Genomic DNA, 14911 nt, shown 5'->3' with positions numbered 1-14911 from the left:
TTAATAAGTTCATAAAGATATCTTTTCCTTAACAGGAGTTTCGGCCCTAAGTATCGTTCTGAATAATAATAATAAAAAGTCATATAATGGCACATCCATTCATAGCATAACTATTGCAGAGAATAAAGAATACATAGAATAAAATAATGTCAACTTTTATTAATGTAAAGAGGTAGTACAGCGTACAATAAGGGGCTTAAACAATCCTATACAAGAAGCTAATTACAAAAGCAAAACTAAAAAGGTACAATGAAACGACAGATCTTTCTAAACTCTGCTCCAGTGGCGATTATGTATAAGAGGGTGACCTCCTTTGATGGATGAGGAGAAGAAGAGGAAGAAGTAAAAGCACCAAGATGGATCTAGTGATGAGAAAGAAGAAGAAAAGGAGGCAAAAGGAGACACCAGTGAAGGAAGAGAGGAAGAAGCAGGGATACTAAGTCCTTGCGTCAGCCCTGACTCCTAACACGCTGGTGCCATATTAGCTATGCTCGAAGGAGAGCGGATGGCACTGATGATGAGCAACCCCAGCTCAGTTGCATCAAAAGCTTGATGCGATTAACACCTGCTTCGGATTTTGGCTGAAGGAAGATGAGAAATATCTTGAGTCTCTGTCTACCCTGCCCTGACCGAGCCATCTTAAGATTCGGAGGGGCACGGTGCTTCTGGAAAGGATGTGGTTCCTTCACCCCCACTTTTACCCCAGACATGTCACGCTCGAAGTTTTGATTGTGCTGGTAAGGAAAACTTTGAGCATAGCTTGAGGTTTAAGGCTTTAGAAAATTTAAAGGGTCACTGTGCAAAGGAAGTACTCTCTTGTCTTGTTTCTTATATGGAAGGTAAGTTCAGTGGCATTTAATCCATACAGATTTCTAAGAAGAGCTGCAAACAAGATAATGTCCATTCAACTCCCCAACGTTATCTACAACCGTCAGATTTGATTGGCCTCGTAAGGGAAAGTTATTAAAGACGCGCCTCGTACACGGGAACGGCAGAAGCGCATCGTGAATAAATCTAAAAGAATGTCTCGTAACCCGGCGTATTTTCTAGGCAGACGAAGAGACACTGACATTAATGAGGGACAAAGCTGGGTAAGCCATGATACAGGCCCGACATCAGTAAAATCCTCCAAATCGACCAAGAGGTGGGGCAGCAGGATTTTGAGAGGCTATTGTGAGGCCCAATAAGTTGTGACCCTGGCCCATTTTTACATTGGGGCCCAAGGCCCGAGCCGAAGAGGGATATAGCCGAGGACGTATAATAAAAGTCCAAGTAATCTTGATACATAGCCGAGGATGATTCTGTCCTTGGCATCCCCGAGGCCCTCTAGAAAGAAAGGGCAAGAACGATATAGGAATAGTTTTGGGAAAAATCTAAAATATCTATGTTGATAGAGAAATGACCGCTGGACAGTATGGCGACCAATGACAAAGGGAAAGCTACCATTACTGCCATTGAATACTCTGCACCTGACACAACTATGCTCTTCAGTTTTTACAACCACCCCCAACCACTTTGAATATGGGCTGATGGGACAAGTATCAGTCCTGGAAAGTCGAACTTACACATGGACGTTGGATAAGGGATACAAGCTAATATAAAAAGAGAAGTAAGCAATCCAGAGAAGGGGCTGGGAAAAAAGGCCAAGAATTAGAGCCTCCCAGACCGTATCGAGGAGAATGACTCCTCGAGCAAACATGGCTTACTTTTGTATGAACACCACGGCTAACCACCGTCCAGTGACTAAGGCCTAACCTTTCAAACCAACGCTCTACAAATTATATTGTTTGGGCCTTTTAATATACGAACTCAATATCATTTTGTGGTCGTTACAAATTGAGTCCTTACAAGTATCATAAGGAGGATTTAAAGAAAAGTTCAAAAGATTCTATTTTCATTATGGACAAAACTCATGTACAGTACTTTATGTGTTGTTCTTTAAGTTCTCATTTTAAGATTTTACCATGTGGAGACTTAACTAAAAAATACATTTTCATCTCATGAAAAAAAAGCCATATGACAGAATCTTAAGATGAGAACCTAAGGAACATCACATAAATACTGTACCTAAGTCTTACTCTTTTATTATTACTAGTCGCTAATCCTTACAATGTGCAATAAATTTCATGAAAAAGTATTTATATAATGCATATTTTTAATTAGAGATAGGTTCAAGTTACACATTTTTTAAATCATTGGATTTAAATAGATCCAATGATAAAAAAAGACCCTCATTAATGCTAATATTTTGATTAAGATTGCATTAATTATCCCTCATTTATTATATTTTATACCTATCTTTAAACCCTAAAAAAGTGTTACTTCTGACTCTCTCTCTCAACGTTTCTCTCACTGTCTATCATAGCAAATCTTGAAGCCTCTTCATCCACAGATTCTTCAATACCCTGTGAAATTTCAGATAGAGATGTAGAGCTCTTGTCACTCTCAGGACCACTAACACAGCTTGTAGTCACTCCAAAATCAGCATCAAAACTTCCAAAACTCAACTTGGTTCTTTCAAACTCAGGGACATGGATATGGTTTAGAAGAATAACAAGCTGACGTTGTGGAAGATGTAACTCCTCCAACAAGAAGATTGACAAAAACACATGCCTACAATGGCAATAATTCATTCAAAAGAGAATCAACTAGGCAATAGAGACAGAAAATGACAAAATCTATAGTTTTCAAGTAGCAAAACACATATACAATGTTCAGAAAACATCAGATAATTATTACAACCATAACTTAGCTTACAAATAAGCAAACTCTTCTTTTTTCTTTTCTTTTATTATTATTATTTTTTAAATTAATTAGATAACCAAATCAACAAACTCTTATTTAAAAGTACACATGCCCCAAATAAGAATAAAAATCATCTACCCTAGATTACATACGGACTGACTTACCAATTCAAGGAATACAGGCAGCAACAACCAACTTTAGCATCCATGGAGAGTCTGAAATAACCAAGTTGAATTTTGGAAGTTTTGGTGCTAATTTTGGAGTGACTGTAAGCTATGTCAGTGGTCTTGTGAGTGACAAGAACTCTACATCTCTATCTGAAATTTCATAGGGTATTGAAGAATCTATGGATAAACAGGCTTCAAGGTTTGTTATGATAGACAGTGAGAGAAACGTAGAGAGAGAGTCAAATATAACACTTTTTTTGGGTTTAGAGATAGATATAAAATATAATAAATGAGGGATAATTAATAAGATCTTAATCAAAATATTAGCATTAATTAAGGCCTTTATTTGACCGTTGGATCTACTTAAATTCAATAATTTAAAAAAGATGTAACTCTTTAGAGTTACACCAGGTGTAACTTGAACCCATCTCTTTTAATTAATATATTAAGAAAAACTCCAAATAAGAGAATTGTAAAAAAGACTATACATAGAATTTGTTTATTGTTGGATTCATTTAATCCTATAAAAGGGTGAGTTATAATTGGTTTTGAGTAACATATAATAATTTAATACTCTTTATAACTTTGAAAATTAAAGAATATTTATTTTTTTATTTTATTATTATTATTATTATTAAGATATATTACAAAAATCTTCCATAATATTTGAAGGAATGATACTTCACTCCAAAACTTAAGGGAAATAACATTCCATTTCCTTGCGATTTGAAGAAAATCTACGCATTAATTAATCATTCTATTGTAAATTAATAACTAAATATTCCAAAATTTGAAAACATTCCTTGACCAAGCCCTATAGTTATATATGATCCATAAGAGTTTTTTGGGCTAAATATTACCATTCCTTATCAACAAACTTACCCACAAAAAATACTTCTACTAGTAAATTATTTGCACAACACGAGTAATAAGCAACTCTAGGCATTTATGGTGAACAGTAACCGAATGAAGCTTTTGAAAAAAATAGAAAAATCAGAGAAAATACTCAAATTTATTAAATAAGTCGGGAAAAAAAAAAGCATAAAACACCCGCTAATTCCTAATGGAATAAACCAAAAAAAAAAAAAAAAAATTACACTAGTGTATAAACTTTAAACCCAAAGCAGTTGTTCACCATACCTGCTTGGAGTTGCTTGCTACTAGTACTGGGATTGTGCAAAATAAATTTTCATTTTTTTTTAATATAGAATTTTGGAGAAAAGGAATTGAAATATTTAATCCAAAAAGCTTTCACTAACCATGGTAATTAGGGCTTGATCAATTTTTTTTTTTTCTTAAACTTGGAATATTCTGTTACTGTTGTTAACTGAGTGACTAATTAATTTGTCGAATTTCTTCAAATCTCAAATAAGGAAAGTGTCATTCCCTTTAAATTTTGGGAAAAAGTTTCATTCCTTTAAATTCCGAGAGAAGTAATTATTGTTATTGTTATTATCATAACATATGTTATATCTATATATAGATATAAATATATAGTTTTATAAAGTGAGTTTTGTCCTCTTTCATACTCTGCTTAACGAAACGATCGAAAGGCCAAGTAATTCAAGTACAGATATATAGATACGACTTTAATTTGCTCTGAGAAGTCAAATTCCTTTGGGAGAAGCTGGAGGCGCCAGTCCACTAGGTCAAGAGATCCTTTGGCTGTTTGGCATGCAAGTGTGTGTGTACACTTTAAAGACTATGTTTTCTCATTAAAAAAAAAAAAAAAACAAACAAATAAATAAAGACTATATTACCGTACCTATTTAAATTTTATTAGAGTTTCTATCAAGCCCTGGTCCTATAAAAGAAAAAAGTTGAATCAAGCCAGTGCCAATCTAATTGGACAGCCATTAGAGTAGTTTAGTCATTCTGCTGTTTCAGGGATAAAAAATAAAAACCTTTGTGAAAATCGCTATCGATTAAATATATATGCACAATGCGAGCGGTTCGGATTATCTTTAGCCATTTCTGATTATGTCGCGAGGCAATAAGAAATTGCTGTGGCATTCAGAATAAAATCTTTAAGCATTTGATGTACATATTTGCTCTTTATGAAATTCATTCATAATTATGTGACACATGTACATCTTCTGACTCTGCTTGTTCCAGCGATGATGTAAAGCATGCACATCTTTATGAGTCATTTTTCAAAAAATATTTCCTATAAAACTATCTTATTTTCTTATGTTTGGTAGTAACCTTAAATGAATTGAAAAACAATTTCATAACTTCCCTTATTTAGCTTATTATAAATTTTATTAGAGTTTCTATCAAGCCCTGGTCCTATAAAAGAAAAAAGTTGAATCAAGCCAGTGCCAATCTAATTGGACAGCCATTAGAGTAGTTTAGTCATTCTGCTGTTTCAGGGATAAAAAATAAAAACCTTTGTGAAAATCGCTATCGATTAAATATATATGCACAATGCGAGCGGTTCGGATTATCTTTAGCCATTTCTGATTATGTCGCGAGGCAATAAGAAATTGCTGTGGCATTCAGAATAAAATCTTTAAGCATTTGATGTACATATTTGCTCTTTATGAAATTCATTCATAATTATGTGACACATGTACATCTTCTGACTCTGCTTGTTCCAGCGATGATGTAAAGCATGCACATCTTTATGAGTCATTTTTCAAAAAATATTTCCTATAAAACTATCTTATTTTCTTATGTTTGGTAGTAACCTTAAATGAATTGAAAAACAATTTCATAACTTCCCTTATTTAGCTTATTATAAGATAAAGTTGTTTAAAAAAAAAAAAAACTGCAGAAAACAATCTGTAAAAAAAAAATATATATATATATATATATATATTTTTTTAAAGAGAGTTTCAATTTATATGGCGTGATCCGCTCCTTATGAACTCCAAATCTCTTATATAACCATAAGAGACTTTACCAGTTGAGATAACTAGAACCCACAATCTCTAAATATAATTTATGATGCTATTAAACACTATAAAATACAAAAAAAAAAAAAAAAAAAAAAAAAAAAAAAACCTACCTTTATACAAGATTTTCAATTAAAACAATCGGAGCAGGTCCAAAGTTATATAGGTGAATTCTTGAACGATGCTTCTTACTTATTTTTTATGTTGCTTTTCAATCATGGTGTTATCACTTCCTGGTTTTTAACATTTGGGTCATTATCAGAGAGAAAACTGACGAAGCTGCCTCTAATTAGTGATAGGCTAAATCCATCATTTTCTCTCTAAATAAAACAAAGTTTGCCTAGTCGGATGAAAAAGACACATGGAAGTTGCAGTGACTTTTGTGGATTGGCGGTTCATGTGAGTGATAAAGCAATGCCAAACTTATATTATAGTATATTCTCAAGGTCATAGGAGTCGCATTCTTGTTAGAACTGTTTTCTGAAAACAAATCAGCTTCTTGTCCAATTAAGACAAATAAAATGTTAATTTTCAAGTGATGGGACCATTAATCAAGGTGCAGTCTCTTATTTTTTTCGTTGCTTCTTGACATCAATATTATATTAGGATAACTTTAACCAATACAAGGTAATCATTTCATAGTAAGTTGATGATAATTCTGCATGAGTCATGACAAAGACGTGGATATTTGTGTTATGAGAAGTGTATTGTGGAATCTGCTTGTGTCCAATGCTCTTATGTATTATATCCGTTGAGATATGAAAAAGTTATCTCATGTCCATATCTCAACGGATCCAGTATGCACGAGTTTTGGACCGATCTCTGCCAAGTTTATTACTGAAAGTAACCTTTCATTAAACAATTAGTGTCGTATCTACACTCTTTCACCATTTCTTTTTAGAGGGGTTGGTCAGATACTCTTCCACTTGATTCTAGTACAGCAAGTTGACACTGCCAGACTAAACCTATCTCATCTTCCTTCTTCTCTTTTCTTTATTTATTTATTTATTTATTTATTTATTTATTATATATATATAAATTAGAAATTCTACTCTCTTCTACTCTAACCTAATCTAAATATACATGTGTGTAAAACTCCTTTATAAATACTTGAATTCCGACCCTTACTTCCTACACTTTACAAGAACTTTGTACTTATAGAGTGACTATCAGTCCATCACGCCAAGGATGCGCGGTAGTAGCCTATCTCATCTTTAATTAGCCACAGAAGGCAAACATGGTGTGCATACCAAACTAAAAAAACTATATTAATTAAACTTAGGACAGAATACAAAAGATAGTATAGCTGTATAGGTGAAAAAAATAGTATACAAACGAGGAGCATATATGATAAATTTAACAGAAACAGAAAAACTAGCTTGTTATTGGAGTCGATCAACAAATATGAAAATTAACTATCAATCTGTCATATATGAGATCTTCCTATATATTTGGAGTACTAATCATACCTACCAAATTGACTTTTGTTCTTGATTGTTTTAACTCTATATTGCTAGTTAAACTTAAAATCCAATTGTTTATGTCGATATTTGAGCGTTTCAAAAATTGAAATATTAAGACAGGCTTTTAGACCTTGATCATAATTCTGGAAAAACTCTTATATATATTCTTTTAATAACAACATGAAAAATATTTTACTATAAGAAGTGTTGGGAGAGTGTCTATAAAAGGAACTTGTTGATGAGTTTGGGCCTTTGGGGACCCAAGTTGGTGGACTAGAAAACAATATTTAATTTGATCAAGAATAGCAATGAACTCATAAGCTTTTATTTCCACGTGAAAAGATGAAACGTGAAGTTTTTAGTTTTTACACGGTTGAAGATTTCTGTTTATGATGTTGATTGATTTGGTTTTTGGACCATTTAATCTTCAAGCAACTTTATTTGTAGAAAAAGCCAGTTTGCTTTCAAAACATAGCATCTCTCTCTCTCTCTCTCTCTTAGCCAGAAGACAAAATTCAACTAAAAATTTAAGGGTTACTTTTACAAGGTTTCATCCAATTAATGATCATAAAGGGCTACTTCTGAGGATGTGTGTCTAGTATAAGTAGATAAATTATCTTAATTTTTTTAAGCTAAACTAAGCATTAATCTATGTATCACTTGGCTTATTTGATCAGTTTTAAATTTTCAAGTTTTATGTACAGTTTATTAAAACCTCACAGTATAAGGCATCCACTAATATATATTATATTCATTTATTATAAAATAATAATAATTAGTTTCTTTTGATTGAAACTAACTGAAGCTGCAAGTTAGTAAATAAAGCCTTCCGTTGTAAGTTTTCATTTTTTTTTTGATAAATTTTAGCTGCAAGTTGATGGCACTTTTATCCCCCTCACAATCAAAGCAGAATAGCAACTTGAGGTAAGTGCATGAAGAAGACCAATAGTGTTGCATAAAGGTTGTATATAATCCTATTCGAATGTATAAATGTTGAGTTGTAACATCAATAGAGCCTGTCTTTTCTTATTAAACTAGTATTTGCAGGTCCATTATTACCAATTTTTGTTTTCCTCTTAATTTAATCAAATAAAAATTTCATTGTGGCCTTGATGGAGATTATCTTAGCTGTGAAGATAAGTGACTGTGGTTGGAAGAACAAATAATAGTCCCCTGTTGGTTCTTGAAGCACCTTTTTATTTATTCCCTTTTCTTTTGTACGGAAAATGGAAAGTTATGCAAATTTCAAAGTCAAATATGCTAACACAATATATATATATATATATATATATATATATCACTTGAACATATTTTGTTGTATTAAATTAATTAAGTCCATGCAAATGAAACGGGCTTATCCTTTCATGGGTTGAAAAGGTAGCCCTAATGTTCTTTTTGAGAGATTTTATTATTATTATTCAATAGTTATAATAAGTGGGAATGAAGATTTTTAACTTTAATTCTCTCTGTACAAGAGACTAAAAAAATAAAATATACATAAATTGAATTGCAAAAATGCCCTTAAAAGGAACTATATCCGTACAATTTGTTAGATTTTAATTAGCATGAAGTGAAGGAAATTGTAATACAACAAAAATGCACCTATTAGGTCGCATTTAACATACATATATACGTAGTTGTTTTGACACAACGAAAATTTAACATGCATGTGGAGCCCATTATAAGCTCTTTATTCCTATAATTTGCTTAGTTCACAATACATGATTGATGATTCTTTCCAACACTACCACACTAGAAGCTAATTCCAAAAAAAGGCCTCCTTTTTGGTGTTTCTGTTACCTTTTTCCTCACAGTCCCACCAAAAAACACCAAATCCTTCACTTCTCACTCTCTGCCCATTCATGTCAACATAATGGGTAACGGACAGTTCAAAATTATCATTTTGTGTTTTCTTGGATACCCTTGTGATGATGATTCTGTTGAAGCCAGTTTGAGAAAGCATCAAGGGTTTTCATGTCGGCCCGGTAATGTTTCTGCGTGAATTCGAGAAAAGTCGGCCATGTAAAGTCTGGATATGCTCTTGGATTTTCAGCATTGACCAAGCTTCCTGGTGGAGTCACAACTTGGTCCCTCCTTGGGCATAAAAAGAACGCAAGAGATTTCCTAACACTTCTGTTGTTTACCACTGCTCTGTGCAAGCAACTCTTGTAAATCCCATTTGAAAGGGCCTGAAAGTTTGCACATTTAACCTTTATTACTCCCTATCTCAACTTTTAAGTTGTCAAGGCTCAAAGTTGCAATACACATAGATTGTCATTTTATTTTTTAATAGAAATTATAAGATCGGTAATGATTTTCTCACACAATTTATTTCACATCTTTCATACATTTTTTTTTACACACACACACATATATATATATATATAGATGAGAATTTTTACCTGTTTTTATAAATAACAATCTTCCTAAAATACCCTTAGGTGGGTAAAAAAGGGTGCATCTATATTTGATGATAATATGAAAAGATAAATAGATAAATCCTTTCATTTTTAGAAATGCATATATATTGGGACAATCCAGAAAAAAAACAAGAAGCATCTAATCTATTTTGGAACAAAATGATATTTATAACCTTTCGGTTATGAAAGTATGTGGTACGTACAAACTGGCCCTTAGGTGGAGAATTTTTTATTAAAAATGAAAGGCTAGGGAACATGAATCACATAATCAAAAGTAGTCAACTAAGAGCGACTTTATATACCCAAACTTTTTACCATCGCTGTTCTCTTGATTCGCTCCTATTAACTCACAACATGTTCTTGATGCATGCAAAACACAGGCATCACAAAATTTAATTTTTCATGGAACATGCAAACTATATGTAATTTAACTTCAAAAATTAACTTGATAATCTCACCATAAATGTGTCACCAATGTTGACAACAAAAGCATCTGGGTTGGGACCAATATAGTGCCATTTGTCATCTACGAACACTTGAAGTCCGCCAACTTGATCTTCGTGAAGGACTGTTAAAGATGTGGGATCGCAATGTGGACCCGTTCCTAGGGTTAGATCTGGCTTTTGGCATAGTGGGTAATAGTTCAATCTCATTATTGAATCATGTCCTTCAAAGTATTCTCTGAAGTACTTTTGGCCAACTCCAAGACTCATTCCCAGAAGCTCCATGATCTCCAGAGATAGAGTACTCATGGCTTCACAATATTCCTGGTACACCCTCCTAAAACAAAACAAACCGATAGTTTAACGAAAAAGCAAAATAGGTAGATAACTTAATTAACCGAATAAAAATCATCTGTACCCCTCTGCTTGTTCCCATAGATGAGGAAAACTCATGGGATAATAGATACGTAGAAAATGTATTTAGTTGTAATTAGAGTAAAAAAAAAAAGTCATGAAAACTCATGATGTGAAAATGGGTCCAAGAAAAGTGCAAGATGCTTTTCACTTTTCCTGGGAAATGAAAACCATAATTGAAATCGAGAAAACATTTTTGATAACGAATCAAACATGTTCTTGTATTCTATATAATATAATTCTTTTTTTTTTTCTTTTTCTTACCCGAACTGTCTGAAATCTTCTCCCATCACATTCAATAAATAGTCTTGGACAATTTTGGAGGAGTGATCACTGTCACAATATCGGAAAGAAAGTGTCTCCTTCCATGGAAGCTTGGAGGAGAACCTGCCAGTAAAGCTACTAGCGTAACCACAGTGTTCACCATGCTTTCTTTGAGCTCTTTGCTTTTCTGAGAGTTTTATGCCAAAAAAGTTGTCCGTGTACTCGTGTGCTTTAAGTAATAGACTTGAATCTACGCCATGATTTGTAACTAGAAAGAACCCGTGCTTCTTGCATGCCTCGTTGACTAGCCGAGAAGCATTTGAGACTGCTAGTGGGTCTCCAGAGAGGAAGGCCTTCAAGTCTATAGGGGGAACTAGAAGTTCTGGCAACTCAGCGCATGGTTTTTCATGGTCAGGCCATATGAAATGTGATGGTATGTTCGATTCATATTGAAGAACCGATGAATCAAAAACCAGAGCTTTTTTTTTATCATTTTCATTATTTGTTTCGTTTGCTGGTGAGGGAAGCTTACTAGGAAGCATTAATGGCATGTTTGAAGTGCAACAAGTTTATGATCCAAGAATTGGATAACTATTTTGGTTGAGAGAGGGGTAATGGAGGAGGAAAGAGGAAAAGAGAGTTTAAAAAAGGAAGGTTTTTTAGGGGGGGGGGGGCAGCAAGAGGAGAGAAAAGCCGAGGCCGTTCAAGGGGAAGCTCAGTAATTAAACAGCCATGGAAACTACTTGTTTTATTGTATGAATCCACCTATCGCCTTAATATATATTAGATTTATGGGGGCATGCTTGTCAAAATTCCCCTAAGAGAGAGAAGAAAAAGAAAAAAATTGTGGATGGAAAGAAAGTAAAGTACTTTCAGAATATGGTAACGTGATACTTATTCTCTTATACTTATGGCCGATCTCACTAATTAAATTCATGATATGAACTATCATAAATATAAAAGAAGAAAGTATCATGTTACTGTATTATAGAATTATCTAATAATTTTTTCGGGAGAAGAATAAATGAAAGCATCACGTTACTATATATATATATATATATATTTTTATATATATATAAAATAGAATTTCTACTCTAACTTAATCTAAGTGTATATGTATGTAAAGCTCCATCCTAGAGACTTGAACCCCAACACTTACCTCCCATATCCCACAAGCATTTATATATATTTATGGAGTGACCACCGCACCAAGGGTGCGCGATGGTTCACGTTACTATATTCTAGAATTACCTAATAATTTTTCGGGAGAAGAATAAATGAGAAGAGTAATTAAAGTTAGAGAATATTGTTTAGAAAGACAATTTTTGTGTTACAACTTTTATCACTCAATTTTTTTCTTTAGCAATACTATAGATACAAAAAATTTCCCAACAGCTTAGATGGAAAGCTTTAATTAGTTCATCTTTTTTTTTTTTTTTCTTTTTTTTAATTGGTGGTGGGTTCCAATTATATGTAGTTTACATATACTTTACTTTTCTGACATTTTATATTAAAAACTGTTGATCGATGATTTCATTACACAAGTCCATAATAATAGGATTTTTTTTTTAAGTCGTGCCAAAAAAAAATGGTGATTGAAAACTAAAGAAGATTTTTTTTTTTTTTAAATAATCTATAATAGTTAATATGACTACAAAAAGGAGAAACAACAACAAAAAATAGTCTCAAAAAAAGAAAAAGAAAAATAGTGTATATATATATATATATATATATATATATATATGCAAGCTGTATAATAGGATATATAATGTTGGTTAAAATTTGTGGGAGACCTATAAATTATACAAATCCTCCGAACAAGATTGATCTTTTTCTTGGATGCCAAAGCCTAAGAACAAGATTATGACTATCAATGACCAGAGTCTTAAAGGAGTAACAATACAATATTATCAAAGTACAATAATGACATATTTCCTCCTATCACATGATTAAATAATTATCTAATCGTGATCAAAGCATTATCAAACGATCTCGAATTAGTACAAAAGCCATGTCATCGAAAAGATATTGAGATGAGCATCAATTTGGTGGGCCCAGAGCACGGGAATTCTAAATGAGGAAAGAGAACTAACAAGTAGCAAAACACAAAAAGTGGAATTTATACCAAAACAAGCTATAAGTGACATGGTCTCACCTCTATTTGTGCCCTTCGGCCACCCTGTCAAGTAGGCAAGATACATGAATCGCTCAATCTCTCTCTACGGGTTGAGCTCATTATCTACAACGAACTCCTTATTAGTACACTGATGCCTCTAAGACAAAAGTATGAAATAAATCACCACCTGATTATAGATTTATGAATCATCTTGAACTCCATTAAGAGATTGAATATGTATGTATAGTAAAGTTAAATATTTTTTTAATAGTACGTATAGTTTTTTTTTTTTTAGAGAGTTTCAACTTATGTCATCCACTCTTAATGATAACTCATTATCATAAGACCAAAATATCAATCAGTTTTTTATGTAAGCGGGGATTGAACCCCAGATCTCTTATACAACTATCAGAGATTTTATCAATTAAACTAACTGGAGCCCACTAATAGTACATATAGTTAAAATTAAAAGTTTAGAGTTTCAAATATACATCATTCCCTCTCAAAAATTAAGTTAATCCAAAGATATCAACAAAATAAAAGGACCAACTAACACACACTTGTGACCCGCTCATTAAAGAAATAAAAAAATAAAATAAAATAAAAATTATTTAAAAAATACCTAAACCTAAGTGGTGATACCTAATTGAAGACGTAAACCACCTCAAAAAGTGTTCTAACTCAACCATGGATCACCAATACCTCGAGGTACCTCATCCCTCCACACCCTCTTTGGAATTAATTTATATTCATGTATATATGTGGAGGAAGGGGAGGCACGATCTTATTAATAATTTTGTTTTCTTATCTACTATATGCTTAAACTTTGTGATTAGAAAAAAAAATCCTTTATTTTTATTTTCTTTATATTTTCCTAGTTATATTACCATTTTCAGTTATAAGAATCAAATAAAAAAATAAAGCAAGTGGTGGCTAACTATATACACACACACATATACATATGTGGGTGTTGATCTAGTTAAAAAAAAAAAAGGATAACAACTTGCTCTATCATTTTTTTTTTCTTTGTGGTTTTGGTGAATTAAACAAAATATTGAGTATTTGGATATAGCCGAATTGAAATCTTTATTTTTCATGTTAAATTGCTCTGTTTTTACATTTTTCTCAAAATTATATTTTTCTTTCATCTTCATATCAACAATTCATCATTTTTTTTTCGTTCTAAAAGTTTATTTTTCTTAACTTTTTGTGTTTGGAATTAGGTGCTAGATTGGATATGATATAATTTTATTTTTATAGGAGAATTTAGGGTAATTTTTAACTTTCAAGTAAAGGAAAATTATTAAGAAATTTAGTAAAAAATTAATCATAAAGAATTTTTAGGATTTAAAAGAATTTCAAGTTACATTTTCATAGATGATTAAGTTGAAATATGTTAAGAAATAATTATTGTATCTTTTCTGTCATTTATATGCTTTTTTAACACTAAATAAATGTTGATTTTATTTTTCACTCATTAATTTAATCTTGAATTTTTGTATTCTACATTAACTACTTGAATTTCAAACAATATTACTCTTAAAATCCTCTGTATTGACTTGCATTGCTCTATTTATTTTTGTTTTTGAATCAATGCACATAAGGTTCTTAATTAATTTTTGTCGTTGAATTTTTTTTTTTTTTTTTTTTTTTTTTTGAGGAAGTTTTAGTCGTTGATTTGATATGAATAAATTTTATTTATTGTTATTATGTTAAGTTACCAAAATGTACCTAAACGAGGAAACACTAAGCCCACTAGAATAAGGACCACACTTCTAAAGAAAATTTGGTAAAAGTAAAACAGTAGGTAGAGACTATAACTTTAGAAAACAAAAATCAGTCAAAAACTGAATATGACTTAAATTGTGGGAATCAGATGGAGTGGATATTGTAGATTAAGGGAATCTGTCAAATCTGTTTGCCATGTTCAACTTTCAATAATGTATTGTTAGCATGTAAAAAGAACTTAAACTATATTTGGA

The 14911-nt window shown here is 32.1% G+C and overlaps 1 protein-coding gene across 1 annotated transcript; it reads right to left on the bottom strand.

The window, feature by feature from the left end:
* Positions 1–8808: 8808 nt before the first annotated feature.
* LOC115954767 (gibberellin 20 oxidase 1-like) lies at positions 8809–11544 on the bottom strand. Its single transcript, XM_031072699.1, is given in 4 exon segments — positions 8809–9178; positions 9180–9461; positions 10151–10472; positions 10814–11544. Coding segments are annotated over 4 exon segments (1302 nt in total). The 5' UTR covers positions 11365–11544; the 3' UTR covers positions 8809–9031.
* Between the last annotated feature and the right edge of the window lie 3367 nt (positions 11545–14911).

This window comes from Quercus lobata, chromosome 8, assembly GCF_001633185.2.
Source record: "Quercus lobata isolate SW786 chromosome 8, ValleyOak3.0 Primary Assembly, whole genome shotgun sequence".
Taxonomy (NCBI): Eukaryota; Viridiplantae; Streptophyta; class Magnoliopsida; order Fagales; family Fagaceae; genus Quercus; species Quercus lobata.
Note: the sequence above shows the minus strand (reverse complement) of the source record. Positions and strands in the feature narration are given on the sequence as shown.